General features: G+C 38.0%; 1 protein-coding gene across 4 annotated transcripts in view; it reads right to left on the bottom strand.

Annotated features, from left to right (window-relative positions):
* Positions 1 to 24,248, bottom strand: part of SLC24A2 (solute carrier family 24 member 2) — a 105,832-nt gene extending 81,584 nt beyond the window's left edge. For 2 of the 4 annotated variants that reach the window (XM_068176921.1, XM_068176924.1), the window contains exons 1-2: positions 24,115 to 24,248; positions 21,198 to 22,269 (exon numbers count right to left, since the gene is read on the bottom strand). In XM_068176921.1, the coding sequence (XP_068033022.1) occupies positions 21,198 to 22,127 (930 nt within the window). In that variant the 5' untranslated portion in view covers positions 22,128 to 22,269; positions 24,115 to 24,248. Of the gene's footprint in view, positions 1 to 21,197; positions 22,270 to 23,875; positions 24,076 to 24,114 lie in introns of those variants that run through there. The other 2 variants (XM_068176922.1, XM_068176923.1) reach the window with 2 other exon arrangements.
* Between the last annotated feature and the right edge of the window lie 3,316 nt (positions 24,249 to 27,564).

Raw genomic sequence — 27,564 nt, 5'->3', positions numbered from 1 at the left:
AAAAAGATTAAGTCTAGTAGGGGTCACAAATGGAATGTAGTATAGCTTTGAATGTCTCTGTTTTCATATCACAGGGTGAAATACCACTCTATACCTGTGAGGACAGAAAGGCTATCTTCTACCTAGAGAACTACCAAATACCTATTTGTATTTGTAAGAACCTACTTCACAGATATTTTGCGCATTTCCATGAAAGAAGAAATAAACACAGGATCCAGCAGTACTAGGTCTTGCCCAAGAATTAATTTTCCCCAAACATTTTCAGTCAGGTCATCATATATATTACCTATATCACACAGACTTAGCTCACCATTACCCTCATTCATTGCCTTTATCTTATAGTAAGACATAAACATAAAATGCCAAACCATCCTCAGACGCACAGCTGCTTTTGGGCAGACTTTTACAACAATACTCCCATTTACATCAAGCTTGAGTGACTGCACACTACCCATCAGCGTAAGGCATCCTGCTGCTGTCTGCACAAGCTACCAGAGAAGGATCTGGTCTTACAAACAGCAAGTATGTCTTGTCACAAAGTGTTCTTGCTTCACAGAACCATGACAGTGCATGGTGGAACAGATACGCTTCTGCCACCCTTGCTGAATAACAGCCCCACAGAGCCCTTTACTAAATTACTTGGTCCCACCGTGATTTATGCAGCATTCCTAGTTAACTCTAATTCAGTGAGGCCTCCTACACAGAGAAATCACCCTGCTAGAACAATATAAATTTTACCACATTTGAACAAGGCAACTGCTTTAAAACTGCCCCTTGATTACTAAATGCAAAGAATACTGCTAGGCCACAGCAAGATGCTGCAGACAGCTGAAAGCACTACAGTGCACTGAATATTGGTGAGATAGACATAAGCAAACCACAGTTTCCACTGCTTTCAGCATCATGTTCTAGTGCTTATAGTGTGCTGTCATATCTATGGAAGTTTAAGCAGGTGTATCTACAGAGGATTTCTTATAAATACTTCTGTATTTAACACATAGGCATAAAGCTGTGAGAAGAAAAACCTGAAATAAGTAAACAACTGTGTGTGTCTATTTCAGCCAAGGTCACAACAGCCACTGCCTGTTCCTGCCCATTCCTAAATAACTCATTAAAACTGAAATTAACCCTTTTGCTTGACAGCTACCATTCATCTTGTGTAACTCTTCAGTAAACTAGTTCTATTTTCACAAAGATTGAGGATATTTTTCTATCTTCAGCATAAAGAAGATAGAAAATAGCAATTCCACAACAATCTACCAGCTGATTTTTCTACTCCCTCTTCCACCTCTTGATAATTTACAATTTGCATTCAGCAGTCACTCATTGCTAGTCAATTATTTTAATCCTTTCTACTCCTCCTGATGTGGTGATGTGCTTTCTGCTGGGGAAAAAAGGGGATGGTAAATCCTTGTGGCTCTGTGATTTAGATACTGAAGGTACTCACCACTTTCTTGCAATAACTGAAATTCAGTCTGATTTAAGGGCTCATGGCAATGTGATCCTAATATCTGCCACATATTAGCCAGAAAACTGTGTCCTACCTGCCCATCATGGTTGCTAGCTAACAGGATCCCAGACACAGGTCAATCCTATATTAGCAACCTTGATCACTCCTCTGAGGATGGTTTCTGAAGCCATGTCTGAAGAGTCTTCCTACGGAATAAGGTGGACCTTAAAAAGATGGGGTGCAGCACCCCATTGCACCTCACCTCATGTCTCACATACCTGCACGATTATTTATCTCTTTCAAAGGATGTTCATATTTAGGGACTGTCAGACATGGTCCAGTAACTGGAAGGAAATCAGCTAATACTAGGGCAATTCAACAAATTGACGTTAGTGCTGAAACTGATTGGCATTTCATTCCTTGCAGAGAGTACAGAATTAAAGATAAACTTTGTTCAGGTCACTCAGATAGTTTAAATGTCGTAATATAACTCTGATGGATCTTTATAGTTTTCTTGTATATCACAAAATAAAAAAACACTTACTTGTTGCAACACAGGAATTTTTGTCTTAGATATGTTATGCAGATGCATTTACTTTTATTTATGGACTATAAAGAGAGTCAGGTCATAATATCCATACTAGAAGAATCTTATGCCAGATAAATCTCATCTTAGTGTACATGAAAACAAGCACATGTGGCTTTCTATGTATTTTTATTGCCTTCCAAAATTAAATGCTGCTGTAACTGTAAGTAAATATAATGGTGGGTATTTTAATCTGTGAGGCTCAGAGGATAAATATGTTGAGGAAGAAACAGTTGATAAAATAAAGGTGATAATAAACTTATTTTCATATAATAAGAAAAATATCAGCTTCTCAGGAACTAGCTCTGTACAAGTAATTTCCACCAAAAACAAAAATGGGGGAGGTTGGGCAGACCTCTGAATTTGAATGCTGTTTAGAGCTGCTTGGAACTCCAAGTTTTCAATGAGATGTCACTTCTATGGAAAATAGACCCATTGAGTTAGTCCTAGTTAATACTTCAGATTGCTCACAGAGAAGGCATTTTGTTTCCACTGTGTCACCTATCATGACAGTACGAAGTAATCAAACAACTCATTTAGTTCTTCTTTATGTTGTGCCTGAAGAAATGTTCATCAGAGATTGGTACATTTTTCTATAAGATTTGAGAGTGGGTAAAAAAATTGCTTACAGAACACAGCCACATCATTGTTTCATCTGTTTTCTGCTATGGCTGGCCAGGTACCAAGGTATGATTCTGCAGGCAAAATGTTAACTGTTGCCATTTCATGTAAGTGTCTACAATTTAAAAAGGCAAAATTTCACAATGTTTCCATTAGGCTGACTGGTTTAAAATATAACCACACACAAAAAAAAAATAAAAGTAGATTTAGCCTCAGTTAAACTTGTATTGTCATAATTGCAAGGTTATCTCATACCAGGCTCATGGAACAACAGAAATCAGAGATTTAAAAGGATTTCTATAATGGACACCAGCTGTTCTAGAATTTGGCATTAGTGGTGCTTTAGGGCACCTTGGTTTTTGTTCAAAAATCGATCACTCAATCTCAGTCTCAGTCTCTAATGCGTCTCTTTCAGCAACTAATCTCTGCACTACTAAAGGTTTCTTCAGCAAGAGAAAGCCATGAGGCTATCCCAGGCAAGACAGCCAAAGTGACCGGCCTGAATAGGTTTGTGCTATTAAAAAGTAGCATATCTTAAGCATTTCAACAAACATATTTTACTTATTGGCCTGCAAGAAAAGTACTGCATTCCCTACTCATCCACATTCCATCTGCACCAGAAGGACAACCTGTTCACCTCTGGCTTATGTCATGTTCTTTATGGACATCAGTTAATGAGTTCTTTTATCGCCTCTCCATAGACTCATTTTTTGATGCTTTTGCTAGGATAGCAAATAGGTAGCAAGAAGTCCAGATCAACATGAAAGTAACTCTCCATATCATTCCTCCAAACCTCATGTTGTGCAGAGCAAGTTAGCCCTTTCCAAACAGTTATTTAAGCTGAAATACACTGGAATTAATTTATTCTGCAAAATCTAAAACATTGATCGGGGGCAAGAGCATCTATAACACTTAATACACAAAATGCAAACACATGTTGCCCTGGCTAAAAACGTAGAGGTTTGGGACTTGTAGTTTAACAACCAGAATTCTGCTTGATACATAATTAGTTACTTTGGTGCAGTGTATGTAACTCAGCCTAATTTCCTTTCTTGCTTCATTTTTATTTCAAATATAAAACAAATGTGAAGGCATTCTGTATGAAATTAATGATGGGATCAAAAAACCACAGAAAGTTAATACCCAGACATTAAGATAACTCCTTAAAATACTGACAGTTTTTAGCCTCTGGAAAGAGGCTGAACCCTTGAATTTGCACATAGGAAAGAAAAAATAATTGCCTGCTTCCATTCTAGATGTTCAGGGTAGTAGGCAGAACAGATCATGCCATAGGAAGAAACACAGAGCAAGCTGGGCCTGGTCTGTCTGGAGCAGCGCAGGTTCAGGGACAGCTTTCACATGTGCATAAGTACTGACAGGAGGGTGTAAAGGGGCCAGACCCGCTCACCAGTGCCCAGGGAAAATACAGGAAGAAATGGCATGGATTGAAATACAAGAAAATTTTTTTTCACCTTTGGAAGAAAATTATTTTGAACTACGAGGGTGGTCAAATAGGGGTATAGATTTCCTAGGGCAGTGTGGATCCTCTCTCCTTTGAGGTTTTTAAGTCCAACCAGGTATGGCCCTGACATGACCCATAGTAGCTGAGCTGCTTGAGGTGGGCTGAGTCTGGACAATCTCCAGAGGTAGGTAAGTCTCAACCCAAGTGTGATTCTAAATGGAGAATCTCATTAGAGATACTTTAATGAAAGCTGTTTATTTCAATAAGCTTGCTTACAGTCTCTGTGCTCAGAAGGGCAATATATTCAATCAAACTCCTTCAATAAAAAAAGAAAGCTAAAAACAGAACTTATATTCATCTTGTCTTTCAGGCTTACAAAATTTAACAAAGGCATCTGACTTCTAGAATTTAAGGACTTGAAGGACAAAATACTTTTGCTGGTGTGTACCTTGCAGTACTTTTTTTTACCGCAGCCATTAAAAAAAAAATCATAGTGTTTGTGAGTATAGTCTTGCCTGTTAAAAGTTCTTATTTATTTGCACATTTCTGTTCATACTTGCAACACTGGTAACCTACTGAAAATCACCCCACACACATCTGAGCCTTTACGTGAACTTATTTGCTGTAAACAGTACACCTGATGACTGATCTGTGATGGGACTTAGTTCTTTCTGGCCTAAAGCATGGATAACTAATTATCTGTATAGACAGGTGAATGGCATTTCCTATTACAAATGACTATAATTACAGAGCAAGAAATGTGATACCATATTTTATAGTAATAACAGTATACATGCAATAGTTTCTTTTACTTCAGGTCTCATCTGTGTCTCCTTTACCTCTGCCCTGCTTCAGAAACAAGAAGGTGGAGAAAATGGGAAACATATTTAGGAAAAAGTTTAAGATGATCTTTTGTTTTCCAACTGCTGCTGAGCAATTATCTGATGCATTATCAGATTTCTTGTCTCTAGGTAGGCCCAGCAGGGGTACAGAGATCTCCAGGAGATCCATCTGCAAAGCTAGGGGTCTGTATTTTTATTTTTTTGCAGCTCTTTGCAGCTGAGAAGTTGAAAAGGATCTTCAGCCCTATTATCTCAGGATCAGGCAAGAGACTGAGAGCCACAGCTTGCAGCAGTGTGGAGAAACTGCTGCTCCCACAGGAGATTAAGCCCTATGACAAATGCCATGACAGATCAGCTCTAATCAGCAACGGCAAGGCTGGCCTGTACAGGAGGTGTCCTTTGACTTGCTGAAGAAACAGTGCATTAAGAATAATCTGAATTCCTCATCAAACTGAATGGGTAGCACAGTTCTCAGCTGAAGAAAGAAGACACATACGCCTATCAGAATATGTAAAAATTGTATTTTTTCAATACAGTATCATTAGAGAAACAAACATTCCAATTTTTATACACATGCTTAAACAGCATACCCTCGTTGATCTCTAATGGGCTGATAAAATATTCTCTCTTGATAATTCTGAATTTCAAAGGAATTTGAATTAAAAAAAATCTAAAGGCTTGTTGTGTTTCTAAGCAGAATAACTTATGTTGAATCACATATTTTCACTGCACAATCTGAAAGAAGGTCACCAGATGGCACTATTACACATTGCCATCCTGATTTCAGTCTCTTAATACACACAGAAAGTTTTTAATTGTGGAAGAACTGGTGTTATTATTACTGTAGCATTACATCTATTTGGGGCAAGCATGATGAGTAGCATCTCTTTTTTAATCTCTGCAGCTGTAACAAGTTCTTCCAGAGGAACTGTCCTCTGAGAACCAGATGTTCTTTTGCAGGTTTAAATACAGACATAAAAAGAGGAAAGGTACGGACTGTTCTGTTATTTATGTATTTCTCTGCTCAAGGACTAGCATGTAATGGGAGCACATCACAGCAGGAACGCACACACATTTGCCTATGCTGATTTTTCCTCTTTGGTAAGCAGAAACCCTCTGCTGTCATTACAGAGAGATTAAAAGCCCTAGGCATATTTGTAATATCTACTTTTCTCTATTATACTAACAGCCAGCATATCCAAGGTGCATCTTGGACCCAATTAAAATGTATCTGCACACCTATCAGAAAAATACTGCACACAATGAAAGCTGGCATTTGAACTTCTCTTGATGGTCCTCAGCTCATCTTTTAATGACATGAGCAGAAATACTAACCCTAAACACTCCTAACTGTCACAGCATGTACAAATGTTCTGAACAACTCCTGATATGTGTATTTTACAACAGAAAACCATTGCTCATTTCTATGGCTACTAATCTGTGATCCCCTGATATGTGCGTCATGCTTAGTTCTATAGCTTGTTAGAAGCATAATTTAGAATAGTAATTTAGACTTGCTAATGCTTCAAGGTTGTAGATGTTTTTTTAGCTTCATTCAGATACAGCTTTGTTGAAAGCTTTTACAAGCTGCCCAACAGTTCTTTCCTGACTCACAGGATAAAGAAATAGACTCAGTAAATTATTATTTTGCTTTCACATATCCCATTCATAACACTTTTTTTTTTTTTGTTAACTATATCTTATACTTCAACAAACTCAGAAGTGGTGAAACAGGAAAAAAAGCAGGCCATAAACTTTGGATGGAAATGGCCAACTGTTACAAGAAGTCCTGACCCGCACAAGGTTGACTGAATTTTTTCTGAAAAAATGCAGTCACCTTTTCATAATCTTGAATGGGATTAAAGTGATAGCAGAATTAATGAAAGAAGTTTACTTCATCACAAGTGTATTATTGGCATACATGCTGCACTGGAGAAGCTAGCAACCTTGCTGAAGAAAACACCTGGCTAACACCAGAAGCACGACTATTTGTGCTAATAAGGAGCCTAGCTTTTCAATATTGTATCTAATATTACTGGTCATCTGAACAAAAGGTTTTCTCCTAAATTCCAGTTTGGAGAGTTCATGCTTCCCTGGACATTCAGTACCCAAGTGGAACTAACCAAAAGCAACAAATCAGCCACCACAGGCCTGTGAGAGCCCTGCCATAAGTCCCCACACATAGTTCAATCAGACAGAAAACATTTATCCTGTATTTCTTTTATAAGCTTTCATGCATTTTACAAGGTCTAAATTCACCCAGCAGACAATATAGCAGCACCATATTTTGGAAGTAAACTGAAAAAGGCAGCAGCATTTTTCACAGGAAATGGTGCTGCATTTTATCAAAAGGAAAATTCATAAACACAGATACATTCCATAGTTATTTCTGATCATATAAATTAGCAGTTCTTCTCAACACTCAGCTTTACATTCATCCCACATATTTTCATGAACTTAAGTAAGCTTCTTATATCAGGAGCACTGCAAATTACAGTAATAGTTCAAGCCTAGAAAAATTGTATTTCTATCAAAATTCTCCTTGCTGGAGGGGTTAATATTGGGCAGTATAGCTCCCCTCCAACACTCAGAAAAACTTGGAAAGAAAGGTACAGGACATCATTATGAGTTAGAAAATACTGCTTTCTTTTTCTGCTATGTTTGATGCCAAACAACATCATAATGGTCAGCAATTTCTGCACAGAAAATGCTTCAATTACACAAAGTCCTTCTAGCACTTTGAATCTATCCAAAACCCATTAAACTCAACAATGTTGATATCCATATACTGTGAGCAGAAAGCCAGTCCCATGCAGCTGTTCAGCTCTCCACAGTACACAATCCCTGGTTGACATTTGGAGTTGAAAGAATAGATCCTTTTGCTCTTGATGTCAAGATGCACTTTGCTATGTGGTCTTTCACAGGCTGCCAGAAAGCGTTTCTTGGCCAACACTTTGGGAAACAGTGATGCAACAATCTCAGTCCCTGATAGCACCTGACAAAGCTGAAACACTGGAGCAGAAATGTCAACATATTAGGAAATCAGGTAAGTAATGGCTCCTTGACCAGAAACTGATGGTTTTCTTTATTCTTTCCTTGCTCTAAGAGACTTGGTGAACAAATTGCAACCTGCCTTGGCCCTAGAAGAGGTCAGGGAGCAGGGACTGAGGTCTACAGCTGGCCAATCCCCCACACCCCATCCTCTACATTTAGAAAGAAGGTACTCATGTCTCAAAGGGGTGATCAGCAATGGGAAGACAGTAAATTTAGGTTTTCCATGACAAATGGACTCTGCTATGTATGGTACAGTAGCATTGGATGAAGTAACACAGGCATGACAATGAAATGTGGCATGAAATCCTTATTGTAATGAAAGGAATTTTGCCTTTTAAAAAATACCCATTTCTCAATAAGAATCTCCTACACTTATGCCTTATTCTTTTACCCTTACACTGATATAAAAGGGTAATCATTACTTTGATGATCCATTCATAATGTCAAAATACGTTGATGGTCAGAACCACTGCAACAGGAAGAAACAGATGATGCTCTATATTTCATCAGTGAAATGCCACTGTCTTCTTGTTTCACACAGATGTTGTAACACTGATTATTTTAATGGGATGACATCCAAGGACATTCAGGGTTTTGGTTGTTTTTCACAAATGAATAAGGCAGGCATAGGATTTTACAACTGTGAGGAGATCCGAGACATTGTGAAATCAATTACTTGCTGAAATTCAACAAACAAGCTTGACAGATCCATGACTGCAAACTGATTTCCTTTTGTTAAGGACTGTATGTACACACCTCCTTACAGCAGGCTCTGTTCCCTCACTAAATTGTGAAATATTTGAAAACAACAATTACCATTTAATTGTGAAGAAAAACACCCGAAACCAGTTATAAGCCGACGGAGCAAGAACAATGTAATCTGAATTTTTATAATTTACCACTCTTTTTTTTTCCATTGGAAGCTGGAGTTTCTGGATCCTAACAAGGCTTTCCTTGCTATTTTAGGAGCTCTATGCAATTTCATTAATTTGTTGTAAATGTTCAGTCATCCACATGGAAGGTTAGAAATTTGATTAATTAAAGAATGGATTAAGTAGTTAACCAATACTGTAATTCTCTGAAAGTTAAAAGGATACCACATTTTATAAAAAAGATAATCCAGAACAATCTGCTATGAAATATGTACATTAACAGTGTCTGTGGCTGCAGTGCCAATAACTTTTCTATAAATAACAGTAAGACTCAATAGCTTATTTGCCTCAAGTACCTGTTTGGAGCCCTATGTAATATCTACATACTGACCTGAATAGAAAGAGAGCAAATTAAATATTCAGAGACTAGATTAACACTTAAATGTAAGCATTTTTCTTTTGCTTGGTGGCATAGAAAAACAGTAGCCTTCAATTACCTCTATTTCAAAGGTGACCCTATGCTAAATGACACCAGGCTATCGCTCTCACACAACCTGATGTAATTCAAGGTTTTAGAAAAGGCAGCAGTGTGGTAATTACTCATGGTATTGCAATAAAATCACAGGAGACAGCTTTTCAGGTTTTACCAATCTATTGCTGCAGGTGATAGCCCAGATTTTTGCCCAGTTCCAGGTCAGGAGAGTATCAAACATTACAATAAAGATTCTATTGGTGGAGTATTGGTCCACAGCTAGTTGAACGTGAGCCAGCAGTGCCCAGGTAGCCAAGAAGGCCCCTGGCATTCTGGCCTGTACCAACAACAGTGTGGCCAGCAGAACCAGGGCAGGGATTGTCCCCCTGTACTCAGCACTGCTGAGGCCACACCTCAAATCCTGTGCTCAGGTCTGTGCCCTCGCTGCAGGATAGACGTTGAGGTGCTGGAGGGTGTCCACAGAAGGGCGACAGAGCTGGGGAAGGGTCTGGAGCACAAGTCCTGTGAGGAGTGGCTGGGGGAGCTGGGGTTGTTCAGCCTGGAGAAAAAGAGGATCAGGGATGACCTTACCACTCACTACACTAGCACTATGAGCCTGAAAGGAGGGTGTAGCCAGGTGGGGACCATTTTATTCTCCCAAATAGCAATGGATAGGCCAATAGGAAATGGCCTCAAGTTGCACCTGGGTACTAAGAAAAATTTCTTCACTGAAAGAGTGGTTAGACATTGGAACAAGATGCCCAGGAAAGTCTCCATCATCCCTGGAGATATTTGAAAAGAGTGTAGATGCGGTGCTTAGGGACATGGTTTAGTGGTAGAGCTGACAATGTTACATTAACAGCTGGACTCAGTAATCTTAAGTGCTTCGTCCAACCTCAATGAATCAATGAAATGACCATTTCTCTGTAGTGATTACATAAGTAACATGAGGAGACTATAATCATAGGTCAGGCAGCACAGCTAAGCCAGTTGAATCTGCGGCCAAGAGCTAAGTCCTGCAATTGTCTAAATCTTGAGCTCCTCATTGGTAATTTTGAATGTAGCTCAACTAAATCTGAAAAGTAGTCTTTGTATTTGTGCAGAGTAGTTTTCTATATGAAGAGCACATAATTCACAGAGAAAAGTTTTCTTCCACTTGATCACTCACAAAAATGTGCCTGTATGTGTGCCTAACTAACAAAATAGTTAATAGCTTTTCTCCCCTTTCAGAAAGGAATTAACTAATTTTTCACATGCCCACTCTTCCCCTTAAGAGACAGACCCCTTAAAAAAGATGAAACCAGCAGTGGTTTTTAGCAGTAGTCTGGGAAAAGATAATTGTGATCCCACCACATAATAATTGCCTTGATATTTATCAATAATCCACATGACTGGACAGATCATGCTCTGAAACACCGAGTGCCCTTTTCCAGTTTGAGTCCAAGGGCAAAGAAAGCTGATAAAGCCTGTTTTGCTTGCTACAAGTGCAAAAGAAATCACTTTCTTTGTTTGCTAGGGGTGATATAATATGGAAGGAAAGCAGCTCAGAGGCTTGGAATCATGCATGGCACATAGAGATCAGAGAAGCATCCAGATTGTAAATCTCAATGTCCTGACTTTTGGGCTTAATTTCACTTTCATCAAAATCAACAGGAAAACTTGTCATCAACTTCAAAGCTACCTTTCATTGTGTTTAGTCCTTTCCCTCATAAAAGAAGAAAGCAAAATAATTATTGAAATTGTAAAAATTGGCACATATAGGATTTATTCAAGTTTCATTTGACTTTTTTCCCTACTATCCTTCCTAACATTTTAAGGAAGGACAATAATGTTAATGATGGGAAGAATTCTTAAGCAGAAAATCTACTAACATTTAAAGCTTTGGCAAAGAGGATATGCTTACAAAGATGCTTCAAAATCAGCATGATACAAAATGAGAGTCTCACGTATGCTATCTGGTTTCTTTCAATCAAGCCTGACCACCTTTTTCTCAGATGCCACCATGTTCTTGTTTTGCCTCAAGACCATTTTTCCATCAATACGCTGACCTTTTTGTTTTCTTGCATACAGTAATCCAATCACGGAAGTAGGAATAAAACTTGCCTACAGCACACTGTACACTGTTCTATGATACTTGAAAACCACAGGTTTCTAAGACAATTAAATGAAAGAGAGAACCACATCTTGACCCTTAAATCCAAAGCTAAGGCATGAGTTTGCAATTCAGTCCATCCTGTTACTAAGCCTATTGCTGTTAAGACGAGAGTCTGTATTTCTTCACATGTGTCTATGTATGAGATCATAAATCAACATTTATTTCCCACAGCTCTAAAAAGAAGAGGCTGCATGTTTTGTTTTGGGTTTGTTTTTTTTTTTTTTAATATAAAAATATATATGCTAAATATATAAACACTATATTTTATGGAAACACTTATAGTGTTTCTTACAAGTACAAAATGGATACAGGAAGTTATCCAAATAATTCAGTAAGTAATTTCAATACTAATCTATTTGAAAATACTGATTTTTAAGATTGATATTTGTAAATAATTACTAATATATTTGCAAATATATTGTAAGAAATAATTAAGGAATGGGTGCAGAAACATTTCTATTACTTTTCTTAAAAGGACTTACACTTTACAGGCAATTTTAAATGAAGAAAGTAATAAATTCTCACCCCAACTTTCTGCACAGTTTCTTACTTATGTAACAAATTTTAGTTACTGTAATTACAGCTGTTGGCCTTTCACCTGAATAAGAAATGCCTTTTCTCTGCATGAAATGTCATGTAGCAAAGAATAGCACCATAGGCCATTCCCATGATAGAATCAAATCATTATTACCTCACTGTAAAGCAAGAAATCATCCCAGTACAGTGATGTAGACCTCCCGTTTCTCTCTCTGTAGAGGTACAGGATAAAGAATCATTAATGTAATACATTAGGTACACTAAAATATGTCCATAGTGCAGTACATTGTGTCCTCGGCCTCAGACAGAATTCTTGTTTGTTGCTTGGAAGGAGTCCATATTTAAGAAGAAAACACAGACATTTTTCTATGAATAACTAATCTAGAAAAATCCTATGAGGAATGTGCTGCTCATGGCACATTTAAATATTTGAATGAGTCTTATAGAAAAGGGTTACTAGGCAGAAGACAGGTGAAATGGTGTAGGAAGCACGCAAATTACTATCCTAGAGGAGAGTGCCATTTCTGATTTACCTCCTGTGTGGCACACATGGCACGTCTTAGACTGACAGTGTGTGCACACATGCACACGTACAAGTAGGTGTGCCCACACACACATACAAACAGGAAACGGCTCCAGTACAGCCTGACAATGAGACAATCAAAAGGTTACAAAATCACTTTATTATAATGTCCAGAGTAGGGTTCAGAGCAGCAGCAAGTAGTGATTTTATTTCAGAAATGGAATAAAAAAAAAAAAACAAGGGTGATATTCCTCTTCAATGTAGTCTCAGGATCATTCTCTGACTAAATTTCAAAGGAATTTTGCCAAGAGTTTTGAGAGGAGACTCAGGTATTCAGCCTGTGACTTCTGGAGAGAAACTAGCATTGCTGTATCTGCTTCCAAAAAACTCATTCAGATCTGGAAAACTTAACAGCTTTCCAGGATTTGCAATATCGAGAGGAAACACTAACGACTTCTTAACTCAGATTTTGCAGAGTATTTAATAATATTTTTATCACTGCAGCATTTAAAAATCCAGCCAAGATGAAGACTTCAAACAGAATATGCTTCTACCCAGAAACATTCTAAATGAAAAGAAACTGTAGTAAATAAATACAATTAATACTACAAATAAAGCAGAAAAACAGGAATATTTAAATAAAAATATATGGAAACAAAATTAGCTGTAAGACAGCATGATGCATTCAAATTATTTCAGTTGACTTTAAAAATCCATAAGTAACTAATAATATGAATTATTTCAAACAACTCCTGGACAAAGAAATTGTTGGAGTTCTAAAATCTGGGGGTTTTCCACTCCAACATTTGATTGTCATAAATTTTAGTTAAATAAAAACTTTGTGATTGTGCCTGGTAGCAATAGAAGGACTTTAATTAGTAATTTGATAAAAGCTTGCAGCACAAATTAAAAAAAAAAAAAAAAAAAAAAAAAAACCAACAAAATGAACCCCTGATTAATCCCAAAAGAGGTGCTCATCCTTTAATGTTACATACCCTGCAAACTTCAACCTTCTCTCTTGGGCAAAAGTCTACATAACTAGACAGGGCTCAAATGATGCCCTGAAGGTCACCAAAAGCAGGCTGTGACCACAGACGTGCCTTTTCCTCAGTGATCTATATCAGCTAGAGCTGTTTTACAGCAATGTGAGAGGGTGAAGAGTTTACATTAGCTGGTTATGTAATAAATGTCACTGGTATTACTGCTGACTTCAGACTAGACTCGCAGCATTAAGCAGTTAAGAGGTGATAAAGCAGGATTAATTCCTGAGGAATTTTTTTTTGTTGATTTGTCAGCATAGTTTGTAGTACAAATTCTCTGCTACCTTTATTCTTCCTCATACAGGAAAATATTTTGCACCAATCTGTTATTCCCTTAAGAGTAGGACTTCATAGCAGTTTTAATATCATTGCACAGATACACCTTTAAGCCTGTTTTCGCACACTCAACTTAGTCATCCAAGATCACAGTTATTTATGGCTGTTCATGTAAATCACAATATGAAGACAATATGAAGGTTATGGAATAGTGCAAAACACAGTAACTTCGCAGTAATTGCTCTCTGAGCTGCCCTGATGAAATTGTACCTGACAGGGACAGTAAAATCACCCAAAGTGAGTGAGTGGTTAGGGCAGGGCAGTAGCCATACCACTAGATAAAGCTGCTTTGGAGTCAATGTGAGCTCTGAACCCTCCACCTGCTGTAGAAACAAATACATGATCAATACACTGAATTCTCATTGCTCTCTCCAGCCCTGAGGCCCACTTCTGTTACCAGCAAGGCAGTGGCTGCTTTTCCAACACAGCATTTTTTTTTTCCTTTTTTCAGATCAGAACATGGGTAAATGAACAAACCACCAATGAGAGCAAATAACTAATTTCCTCAAAGATACAGGTATTGCCTCCAAAATAACAAAACCTGGTAATGTATTACAATATATATTCTGTCAGATGCAATTTGTTTGCCAAAAGTATGCCCTAAGGCTGCTCTAACTTAGGATTTTCAGTTTGCCTCTGATACTGACCTGCACTTAACAATACAATTGCAAGAATTTCAAATACACAAATTTACAACAAGACCAAACTTAATCCAAAACATCTGATCTGACTATTTTCCCCAAAAGCAAAATAGAGCATCAACAGTACTGTTTTGACTTAGGTCCTGTAATACAAAAAGGTGCTGCTTTCTACCAGATATTTCACTGATGACATCTGAGAAGATCTATTGCAAGACCATATAGAGAAATATGCTACTTCTTTAAATCACCTCTTGGACATCTTCGTTTAATAAATAAGCAACTCAATGAAAGCTTGGGTGAGGAGGAAAAGACTGATGGTATGCTAACTGTACATAAAGTTGTATACCTGACAAATCATATTCTTCTTATCAGGTACTGTGAATCACATTTATCTTTTTCCCATGACAAATTTCTTTCCACTGAGGAAGGAAACTGTGATTTCATACAGCTATCCAAGCACCTAATCTAGGAGAGACCAGGTTATCATCTCATTATTTTGGTAGGAAAATTAAAAATAGTTTAAAAATATGTGCCTGTCTCAAAACAATAAAGTGCCGGGAGCATTGTATAAGGAATTCTACTTGAAAGACCAAATTTCCAGCATTTTGAAATGCACAGCTAAGTATTATTAAGATATTTGGTTTCCACTGATAAAAGAAGATAGTGATTTTCAGGAGTACTTAATGAGCAGTTTTGAATTAAAAAAAAAACAAAACAAAACACAAAAGCAGTCACCTTTCTTTTTCTAAGCCACCTACATCTCATGATACATATCTGTGCATGATAAATTAATTATAATTACCCAGTATTTGGTCTATCTTGCCATTGTAGTTTCTAAAAAACTTGTCAGCGCAAAGAAAGCATTTGAATCTCTAGTTGTGCCAATAGCACACGTACAGCTGCAAAGATTAATGGAAGCAGCCATTAAGTTAAATAATAAAAAGTGATGTTTAAATAAAAGCTGGCTGAAAAACAACAGAACATCAGAACATGGCTGATCTAAGTTAAGGTGAAGGAAATACCATTTATTCTACAGAGTTATTAACATCACACTAGTCACTCTTTGCAGGTTAGGCAAAACTTAGTACATGTCTGGGGAAAAACAAGGAAGTCTTTATATTTTTATATAAAAGGAAAAACATTTATAAAGTCCCCTGATTTCCTCTCTTTGTATAGCTTCTGTACAACAAATTTACCCATGTCTGGAATTCTCACAGCATGGAGAACATTTGCCAACACAGCTAGTTTTGCACGGCCTTTATGATGTATCGTTTGACTTTTTAATTACATATGCTTTTATTTTTAAATATATTGATGAATATTTTGTCCCCTTGCTATTAATTAACAGTGGCGCAGTTTTAGACTTCCTTTTCCCATCATACTTAACAAAGGTGGCATCTTAGTGGATGGCCATGTGTTAAGAGCATTTAATCTACACTACATTTGCATGCTGTCACTTTTTGCTTGTTAACAAAGTACATACATAAAAAACCAAGAGACTCCAGTGGTGAAAACTATAATTATTGCTTTGTGGTCAATGAATTACTGAGAAGTGCTACAAGAAACTGAGAATAGTATCCATTTCACTGTACTAATGGTTCCATATATAAAGTATCAGCCTGTGGTTATGTCAGTTAATAGTCCTAAATTGAAACAACAATTCCAAAAACTCAAGACAAATTAACTCATAGTTACTGCTACTGGAGTAACATTAAATTAAAACAGAAGTAGCTTGAAAATTTTCTGAGAGAATAAAAGCAGATAAAATATGACACAAAACCAGACATTTATCTAAACAAGAGATAGTTCAATGTCAGTGCTGAGGCTTATGTTTCAAACATGTCCTTAAAACAATGCAGCTATCTTGCAAGATCCAGATACTCATAGCTCTGTATTCACACAGATACTTGCACAAGTAGACCAACAAAGAAATGTCTCCAGAATAAAAGTCAAATCTTCCTAAGAACAGTGAAACACTATGAACTATGAAAACGTAAAAAAAAAAAAAAATCTTTTCTTGGTAGTGAGCAAAGGAAGGTTATTCTGTGGATAGAGTTAGCGTTACTGGGTCTGTGGATTCAAAATGAAGAAGTCCTGAAAAAGGAAGTTTCAGTTTTTCTTGTATGCGTGCAGGTAATTTGTGTTTTACCTTGAATATATATTAGATGAGACATTATAACAGTGAATGTGCATGTGCAGTGCTAATACAACCACCAAGCAGAGAAGTACCTAAAATACTGTTACTTTCCTTTAGAATGCAAATACTGCCACTAAGTACACCATGGCAACACTTGAGATCAATGTGGTCTTAAAATATCACACACAAGCTATTCAAGTTTCTTAAGACAACAAAATTGGCAATAAAATAATAGTTACACTGCGTTGGTAAAAATAGTTCATTTTCCAAATGCAGTTCTCTGTAAGTAGAAAAACTGCAACTGTCTTGTATATACGATAATCTATTTATCTAAAATGGTACTGTCAGTGAAACAGATGTCATTGCACAATATCCCTGCACCACCCACATTCTGTCCTCCTAGTTGCCAAACTGAACTGTTTTGAATTATTTACTGAACAATCAGATTCAAGCATTTCTGCAATGAAAAAAGTACTTAAAACTGAAATGTAGTTCCAGATGATGTTTTAATGTGACTTAATATGTTCAACGTATCTTCACCAACACAGATGATGAAGAATAGACTGAGATCTTAGCAGAAAGTTTAAAAAAGTCTTTCAGCTTCTTCCGTTTTCCTCTTCCTGTCTATTATAATCAATTTCATGCTTATGTTTTTAAATATCTTTGTTCAGCTGAGGAAGATACCAGATTAATACCGAAGTCTCCACCTCAGTCCTTACCTATCTGTTCTTTGCAGGATAGCTACATAAAACCTAAAAATCATACCACAGAATAAATTAAGCTGGAAGGGACTTCTGGGGATATCCAGCGGTGGGATGGCACTTACTACTGTAGGGCCCATTCAGTGTGACTTGTTAGGGACCCATCTTGATCTGCATATTCCATATGCCATCCTACACTGTAGAACTTAGCCATCTGGTTTTTATCTTGTCTTCATGCTGCCTTGCTTTTCCATCTATCCTCCTTTTTTTCATCCTTTTCACAGTAATCTCTGGAGTTCATCAGTATCAGACTGTCATCAGGCTTCTTAGGGGGTGGCATAAGGCACAGAACTATCCACAGTTAAAACAGAGCTTTGCCAATGAACTCTATGAACTCTAAATGCAAAAAGATTTGTAGTCTGTTCTCACCAGTGCCACAAAACTGTTCTGAAAATTAAAGCTACCAGATTTTCTCAACCCGACACTTTAATAATCCAGACTGTATATGTTTGAAAGCATGTGAAGGAAAATAGTGAGCACAGTGAAATTCATATAGAGTACTCTGTCTGCATTTACATTTGTACAAGCAACCAACACACTAAAGAAAATAAGATCAGAAGTTCAAATAGTCACAGTCTTCTGGTACAAAAAGATGTGCTTTAATTTTTAAGAATGCGGATAGGAATCTAAAAGGCATCTACAGAGATACACATGCATTCCAGCAACCTGATGAATATACCTATAGCAAATGAAAGCTAGACAAAAAAATCAGTTCATATCTAAAGCCTTTTCTCATGGGATATACTCTCCTTGAGAGAAAAGGACAAAAAAAAAAAAAAAAGTAAATTTTTCTTCAACCTCTCAAGACAACTGAGAATAAAAGCACTGAAATCAACATTAAAATACATTTTAATATTTCAAGAAGTTTCTCATCTGATCAGTTTTTTACTCTTTGGTACTTGTTTGCTAATAAGCCACCTAACCCTTCACTATCCAGCTTTATGATGCCTTATTTAGACTTCTCAAATTTGTTGAGCGGCTTTCAGATTACAACAGCCTTAAAGGTAAATATGACACACAAGCTTTTTTAGCAGACTACTTGCCAGTATGGCAGCAGCAGAATCAACAACAGATAGGTAGAGGGAGATTTGGTTAGAGGAAAGACAATTTTCTCTACTCCCCTGAAATTAAAATATTTCAAGAGACATTAACACACCCAGTTCCAGAGAGTTGCCCCACTTCTCTGGCTCAGTGGGGGAAAAGAGAGTGAAAAAGTTTCCATCAGAAACAACTGAGATTGCAAATCCTGTGTTCAGTATACTAATTCGATACATGCAATTGTACATATACACTGTTGATGAGTGGAAGCAATCTAGACTATCAGTTAATACTGTAGGAATGAAATATTTTTTGCCACCAAAAGCCAAGATGATCACTTCTGTGATAATCATAAACCTCAGTGTTTAGGAAATAAAAATCCATGTGCATTGCATTCACCACAAGGCATCAGACCTCAGACTATAAAAGCACTCTATTCTTTGCTTTAGACAGTAACTTCAAGGTGAAAGTACTAAGCATCTCTGTCAGGCTTAGGACTACATGTAATGTTTTTTTTTTTTTTTGCTATTTTTTTAATTTAAAAAGCAATCTAATAATAGCAAATAAATTCAGAGAACTTAACTGAGATTTTATCCAACAAACATAATCTGTGATATCCTTGCTATAGGAAAAAAATTTCATTCACCCAGCTTAATGCTGTTCAACTGAAGAATAAAATAATTCATAACGACTTATCATTTCAAAGTGTAAGTGGAATATTCAAAAATATGTCTTTACAGCATGGCTCACAGAATAAAAACATGGTCTGACACCTTGAGAAGCTATTTTTCCATGGAAGCAGAAAATACGTATTTGCTAAATTGCAAAAAAATTAGAATATTTTTCATCTTTCTTCACCCCTCAATGATTTATGAATACATTATTTTATCATTTTAATTAAATTTAATTCAGGAAAAATATTTTCATTAAACACATGCAAAGATTGTGGTTTTAGGAAAAGTAGCCATTTTTTTATTTTTTTCACCCCATCTGAAATCTGTGTACCTGTACCTGTATTATAAACAAACTCTAAGTAATTAAAATGTTAAACAATAAATGAGTGGTTCTAAAGGTATCCTTTTAAAATCAAGTCCCTCTAGAGTACTTCAAATATAAATAATGTTCAATATGGCTCACAAATTATTTTTTCTTCTGTTCAGTTGAAAATAATTAAACACTTTAATATACAGTTACTCTCCCTTACCTTGTAGCCTGGATAACAAAAGGCAGTTGCTTTTCATATTGATAATTACTTCAGACCCATTACAGATCTATATTTTCTGCCCAGTTTTGGACAGATGAAGTTTGCTTTGTATACCATAGTCCTTCTATCACCACACATTTTTAGCACTAACTGTCAAAGGACTTACAGTGCACTATGAACTCTGAGATTATTTAGAAACCAACTAATGTAGTTAATGAAGCCCCTTGCTAATTAGAGTAAGTATATTGTTGGTGTTGACCCTTCTTTTCATTTACTTATAAAATCCCAATAATGCATTTTGAGAAAGATGAAGATGAGCATGCTGATTTTGGGAAAAAAAAAACCAAAAAGGAAAAGATAAAGTTACAAGTAAGTGTACAGCTGCTTAGAGAATACAAGGAAAAAAACAAGACTTTTTCGGGTTTTAATTTTGGTGGCTTGTGGCTTGCCCCAAAACTGAATGTGTCTGTCAAAACTTTTTAAATATCCAGCTCTGGAATGTCTCTCTCCTCCTGTTTATGTGCCTGTGCACTTATATTGGTGGATTGTGCCTCTTCTGAACCACTTCATATATGACTGCTAAACAAAAGAAACAGAACAGTGAGCAGCTAGGTCCCTGATAATTTGAATAATTACTGCATAATAAAACCTTATCTGATGAATATACACAAAGGTATATAAAAACAGACAGTCTAACCAATATATTGCTACATGCATACGTATTAACCAGCTCAGTTTCATAGGTCCCTTAAATATTGCTTGCTTTAAGAAGAAAGCTTTTTAAAAATTATTGTAATTGCTGAAGTCTCAACAAGACCTCTATGCATAAATTTCATTATCTACTTGTGGACAAAAATTAGTTTGCATAGTTGCAAATAGCATATGGGAAACCATCCTACTTAAACAGAGAACCTATGACTTTTGCCATTGTGGTCACTCTTTTCACGAATTTTTTTCATGTAATTGCCACTAATTACAACAGGAAGTTAATGTTGCATTATCAGCATCGGTAGATGAAAAACACATATAAAAATACTTTTATATACTATTCTGAATTATTTGCACCCTCTCTGAGGAAGAAAGTGCATTGAAAGTCTTTAGAAAGCCAAATTTTGTCACATGATCCTCCCCAGATATTGTCACTGCTTAATCCAAAAGCTTAGGGAAAAAATAGCTCAGACCTCATCAATGTGCCAAAATGCTGAGTAAAGGTTCATGTTCTTTTGCTGGCATTTTATTTCTTGCTTTCTATGTGATCAGGATAATTCTGGAGTTAAAAGCTATTGATTCACTGGAAGGCTACTTGTTTTTTTATTTTCAATAATATCAGTTTGATTAAACAAAAATACATTTGTGCAAAACTTTTCTATATTGACTACTGTAATATATTAGAACCCTTATGCTATAGAAGGACTTAGCACTTATAAGGAAAATAGTACATATAATGCAACTAAAAATTGACCAACCTTTCCTTCAGCATCTGTTGTTACTTTCTCAACCTTGTTCCTGTTTAAAAATTTCTTCACCAATTCTTCTACTTGGACATTGAACTTCATAAATGTCACATAGGAAAAATATGCTGTCAGGAGTGTTATGCTTTCCCACCACATTATGAAGTTATCCAGAAAAAAGATGATTAGCAAGATCAAGTCAATGATGTAAAAGGACATATCTCGAAAGAGTGGCCACCAAGTAAGGTTCAAGATCTCTTTAGAAAATAAAGCACACATTCCAATAACAAATAGGATATTGAACACAGCAGATCCCACTATGGTACCAATGCCAACATTGCTGTGGGATATAAATACTCCTATCAAAGAAGTGAAGAGTTCTGGGGCTGACCCACCAGCAGCCATGAAGGTTGCCCCTGCCACGTCATCAGAAATGGCCAGTTTTTCAGTGATGACAGTCAAGGAAGGAACAAAGAACTCATCACAGACTATGGCTAAGGCTATAAACATGTAAATCATTCCAATTATATGGAGTATCACTGCTCCCTGTCTTCTCTCCTCAAGTGAGAAAAGGTCCTCGGGGTACTCTCCCTTTGCATGATCATCTGTTTCATTGTCATGTCCAGCTTCATATTTCATAGAAGCATGTGGATCTGGAGTGCCATTTTCATTCTGTTCTGTGAAATCCAAGAGAGTTCTTTGGTGCCCATGCACCAGCTTTTGGCTATCTAGGCTGCTGACCAGCATCATGCTATGTGGTTCCATCTTGAAAAAGGCACTCATTGAAAGTGAGAAAGTACTAATGGCCACTACACTGACAAGGAGCCCTACAATTCGTATCAGTCTCAGTTTTTTCCTGACATTCTGGTGCCACCTGCACCCGAACAATGGTTCCGCCAAACACCACTCCTCCAAGACACCAACAGTTTTTTTCTGAAGAGCCATTTTGTGTTCTGTGTGAGACGCTGAGGGAGTCAGATGGACTGTTCCTTCATACTTTTCTCCAGCTTTGAAGTTAGAAGTGCTGTAAGAGTCTTCCCAGTATCAAGTACTTTTACTCTGCACAGGACGTATTTTCTTCATTCGTCTTAAAAGGACAAACATTGATATTAGTGAAACAGGAAGTGATTAGAAACTTATGAAAGCATTTTACAGACTGGGTTACATTTAAAATTTGAAGCAGAATATATAACATAAACCTCTGTCACATCCCACCAGACACAGCAATGATATGTTTGTTTAAGCAGTAACCCTGTGGATAACAATTTACCAATACTCATTTTACGCCTCTCATATGCCTCTCTGCTCTCCTCAGTTGCTGACAAAAAAAATCCTAGTGGAAGGTAAAAACCACCCCCAGATGTTGTACAAAATGAAGAAACTATTATTTTAATGGATACACCAAAGATTATTACCTGCTGTAATTACTTTCCACTATGAACATCTAATGTCCATATCCCAAATGCAGGGACAATAGTGACAGGAAAAACAATCAAAGTGCTAACAAGCATCTCATCAGACCTTTAGATAACTGAGACAGCATTAACTGAAATGTTACATGTGCAGAGAACAGTCATTGGTGTGTAAGTAGAACACTATGATGCTGGAACAGGATTGAAATTGGAGTTTCTTTAGCTCCTCTGTAAAATCGACTCAGCTTTACAGAGAGAACTTGGTTTACTTCTGATCACAGCTAGGACAGTGTCTTGGATAAGTCAAGACAAAATTTCCAGTCTCTCTCATTTTGTTTTGATTTATGTCATGCATTCAGAAATAAATCTAGGATGTTACTAAGAATACCTATTAAAACTGCTCCTCTTACTAATACTTAAGAAAATTGTTTAAATTTACACAAGAGTTGATCCTGAAATAAATGAAATGGTAAGAAATTATGCAAGAATGACTATTCATGTATGCCAGAGATGAGTGTTCTTGACTAACATCATTTCTAACAAAAGAAAAAAAAAATCTCTAGATAATAACAGGTGTTTTGGTTAAGGAATTTGAAGGACATTTGTAATGTAGAAGTTAGTTACACATATGTCTTTCACAGTTAGTTGTTTTTTATATCAAACAAAATATAAGATACTTTCTCAATAGAACTGAATGTTAGTCTTTACAATTACTGCCCAAAAATACTTTGTTACATCTCTTATTCAAGTCATTTGTAGCAGCAGCTGAATTCGGAACATTCTATCAAATCAGCAGAATAACTGACTTTGTATTCTCAAATACAGGATTACAGCTTTTATATGCAGTTATCTCCCTAGAAGTTATTAAGTCATTCTCAGTTTCTCCTGATTTTTTCAAACAGTTTCCACACTAAGATGTCATAGAGACATCGTCCGCGAGATGCAGTAGCACAGCAGAGATATTTATTTTCCACCCCAGAGTTAACACTCGACGGACTGCCACAAAAACATTTAGCAGGAAAGATACCGGAACGGCACCACCACCGCTGCCGTGCACAGCCGGCGGCGACGGGCCGGTGTTCGCGCTCCATTGACCGTGACGCGAACGGGATACAGGAGAAGCGCTCGATCTGTCCCCTGCCCTGGCACTCGCACGGCAGAGCTCAGCCAGACCGCTCCCGACACGGCGGACCCCAGACCCTGACGGAGCGCAGCGCAGCCCCCCGCCGCCCCGCCTTCTTCCCCGTCCCCCCACGGAGATGCCGCAGAGCCTCGCCTAACTCAGCCCAAGTTCGCACCGCTCCGCCGCGATCCGCTCCACGCCGCACAAACTTTTTCCACCTCCGAAAGGGGAGCGGGTCCAGCCCCAAGAGCGGAGAGCTGCGGAGACACCGACCGGGGGCTCGGGGCACCGGTCGCCCCTCGGCAGCCGGTACCGCCCATGGAGGCGGGAATTTGCGGATGGGAGTCCCCGCACCGCCGCAGCCCAACCCCCGCCCGCGCACGCCGCCGGCGCTCACCCGGAGCTGCGCTGCGCTGCGCGCCGGCCCGCGGACGCTCGGAAGGGGCACGGGAAGGAGCGGGATGGGGACAGGGACGGGCGGCCCGTGCACAGCTCCGCGCGGCACCGACTGCGGCGGGCGGCGGCAGCGGGATCCGCCCCACGCAGGCGGGGCAGGCGGCGCCCCGCCCCCGCCCGCCGCGCTCCCACGGGAGTTGGGTCACTGGCCAAGCAAGGGGGTCAAGGAATTTTTTTTTTTTTTCTTTTTCCCTTTCACCCTGGGTTAGCTGAAGCGGTTTTAAGCGAGGTAAAATTCAGCGCTTCTAGCAAAGGTAATAAGCCTCGAAAAGCGGGGCTATTTTTGAAAGGTGAGGCCTTCTGATCAAAATATCCTTTATGTCAAACGAAGAGAAATCAGGAAATTAAAGATAAGGACGTTTCATTTTGGTTTTGATTTAAGGAAGACAACATATCCATGACTAAATTATTTGTCATGATTAATTTACTGCTAAACAGAAATTTCTTCCAACTGCATTTCAAAGTTGCCAGAGAGAACAATAAAGATGCACTGAACACACGAGCGAACAGGAGAATTCCTTAGCCAGAGCTGTCCCCTTCTATTTTGATCTTCTATTTTCAACATCAGTATTTCCCCAGTAAACTGTGCTTCATTAAGTAAATGCTTCAAAATTCACAAAACATTGAAACAGTCACAATGCAGCTCTGCCATAGCTAATTTCCTGTGATGTGTGCTGGAGATCTATTAGAGTATACAGGTCATGTGCTTTTGAAATACCAGTTACACTCCTCCTCTATGCCATTGTTAAAAAAACCTACTTGGTAATCCATGGATAAACCAAAATAATCCAGTGTAGGCGGGCCAACATCCCAGGAAGACCCTGATTGGTTCAGGGCAGTTTAAGAACTTCACGTGGAAGTCCCTGAAAAATGCAGCATCCAGGATATTCGAGTCTGTTGGGTAAGAACAGCCGTTGAGATCTGGGAAAAGTTTGGTAAACAGCTCATTAACACTTCTCTGCTTTCAGTGACATACTTTGCACATTCTGAAAAGCCCTACTATAAGAGGTGAACTCTCAATCTCTTTGGGGTAAATAATAACCTTTTACAGTTTCTTTTTTCATTTTTCACTTTGAACTCTGATTTCATCCTTTGGCAAACAGAAAATAACTGTTAATTCGTGCTTCACAAAGAATACAAAAATGTAAGAGTTTATATTAAGTGATAATACATGGATATTATAAGAATTAGTAGGACATCACATGAAAAATAAGGACTGTTAGGTTAAGTCTGGCATGCACAGTCTGTTTATATTTCCACACTGGCATTTTGTAGGACCTGCCCTGGTTGGTGTGCCCTTGGCATTAATGGGAAACTCATAAGTTCTAAAGACTTAGGAGATGCCAAAATGAGACACACCAAAGTACAGCAGGCATCTTAGAAACTGTGTGACCACAAAAGAGATGTAAAAGGTTACAAAGATATTCCCAAAATTTCAGTGGTTTCCAGTGAGAGCCACAGCTGAGTCACACACACAAAGTGCACTTTAGGGCCAGAGTCTGCTCGTGCAGTGTACATTTATTTCATGTTTCATACTGGGAGGTGGTCATTAGTGGCTGACAGTTGATGGAGGGGGCCTATTGATTATCACAATTTGCCTTTGCTCAGTCTCAGGATGATGCAAGGAAACATGTGGAAATTGCTTTTAACAACGCTTCTAAAGACCCCACATAGACAAGAATTACTTGAAATATGGATTTACTTCTGTATCCACATATGCAACACCTAAATGAAGTAGCTATATCTCAAACATTCAACCTGTGCCTGCTATACAGTGCGACAGGGATTAAGGGTAGGTATGCTTATAAAATTTCTTGTGACTGCTGAATTGTTGGCTTGCAGTCTATGAGAAGTGGCCACTTGAAAAAATATCAAAAATGGTTTTACAGCTTCACAGATGGCCCAGAGGCAGGCTGAGATAGGTGCAGAGTATCCCAGTTTGAATTCATAAGCCACTCTTCTTCACCAATTCCTATTTCTAGGAACCTCCAAGAAATAAAACCTTTTTTTTTTTTTTAACAGTATTTTTGTTTTGTCTATTTTCTTGCTGTTGTAAACCTTAAACTTGGTAAAAGCAAGCACAGAAGTGTTTTTGTGCTGGAGAGGGAAGGAGGATGGAGTCAAATTAAAAATCCTAAATAACAACATCTCTAAGTGCCCCAGCAGTACCTTCTAAAGCTGGAAGATAAAGCTGATGAGGAGGTTACCATGACTACAGAGGCGGCATATTTGAATGAAAATGGATGTTAAGCTTTTAAATGCTAATTGCAGTTGGGAACAGGTGACATTTGAAATATCAAAATTATTTCACACTTTGTCATTTTTAACAAATGAAACAGGATAGAAAAGATGACAACATAGAGTTAAATTAAAACACTGGTTCTGGTCAGCAGAGATTGAGTTAATTTTCTTTGTAACAGCCACTATGGGGTTATATTTTGGATTTGTGGTGGTAATTCACCACAAATAATAATGTGTTGATAAGTCAAGGATGCTTTATTACCGGTTTTATTACACAGTGTCAAGGCCTTTACTGTTCCTCACCCCACCCCACCAGCAAGAAGGCTGAGGGTGCACAAGGAGCTGGAAGGGAAAATATCCAGACAGCTGAATCCCATTGACCCAAAAGATACCCCAGATCATATATGTCATGCTTAGCATATAGAGCTGGGGGGGTGAACAAACAAGAAATGTTCTTAGTGATTGTCTTAGTTTTCCCCAGTCACCATCACATATGATGGAGGCCTGCTTTCTTGGGGATGGATGAGCTCTTTCCTACCCATGGGAAGTGATTATTGAATTCCTTTGCTTTGCTTGCATGTGCAGCTTCTGCTTTATTGTTTAAATCATTGCTATTGCAAATCCATGAGTTTTCTCACTTTTATCATGCTGATTCTGCCCCCTATCCTGATGTAGGGTAGTAAGCCAGTAGCTGTGTGGGGCCTACTTGGTGGCTGGTTTTAAACCACAGCAGTCCTTTTCTCATCCAACATGAGTTATTAAAAGGTGCAAGATAATGTTTGAAAAATGCTAGATTGAATTTATAGCAGTTATGCTGCTTAGCTATTAACAGGCTCCTGTGCTTGCCATGGGGCTGACTTGCCTGGCTATATATTAAGAGTCTAGTGCTTGTTAGTGACTGCTTTTTGCTTTTACTGTTGGCCATAGGGCTGTGCTGCTGATCGTGCTCTTCTGCTCGGCCTAGGATTCTGATAAAAGCAGTGGTGATGTATGTGGACTGGCAGATGGCTAGGGCATCACTGTTCATTCTGTGCTACTGTACTGGGCAGGCTGGAACTCCACTGCGAAATCAATTGAGAGGCATTGTGACCTGTAAGTACACACAGGACGAGCAGGGCACCCCAAAGTGTTTATGGCCATGGTTATGTGT

This window comes from Anomalospiza imberbis, chromosome Z (assembly GCF_031753505.1).
Source record: "Anomalospiza imberbis isolate Cuckoo-Finch-1a 21T00152 chromosome Z, ASM3175350v1, whole genome shotgun sequence".
NCBI lineage: Eukaryota > Metazoa > Chordata > Aves > Passeriformes > Viduidae > Anomalospiza > Anomalospiza imberbis.
Note: the sequence above shows the minus strand (reverse complement) of the source record. Positions and strands in the feature narration are given on the sequence as shown.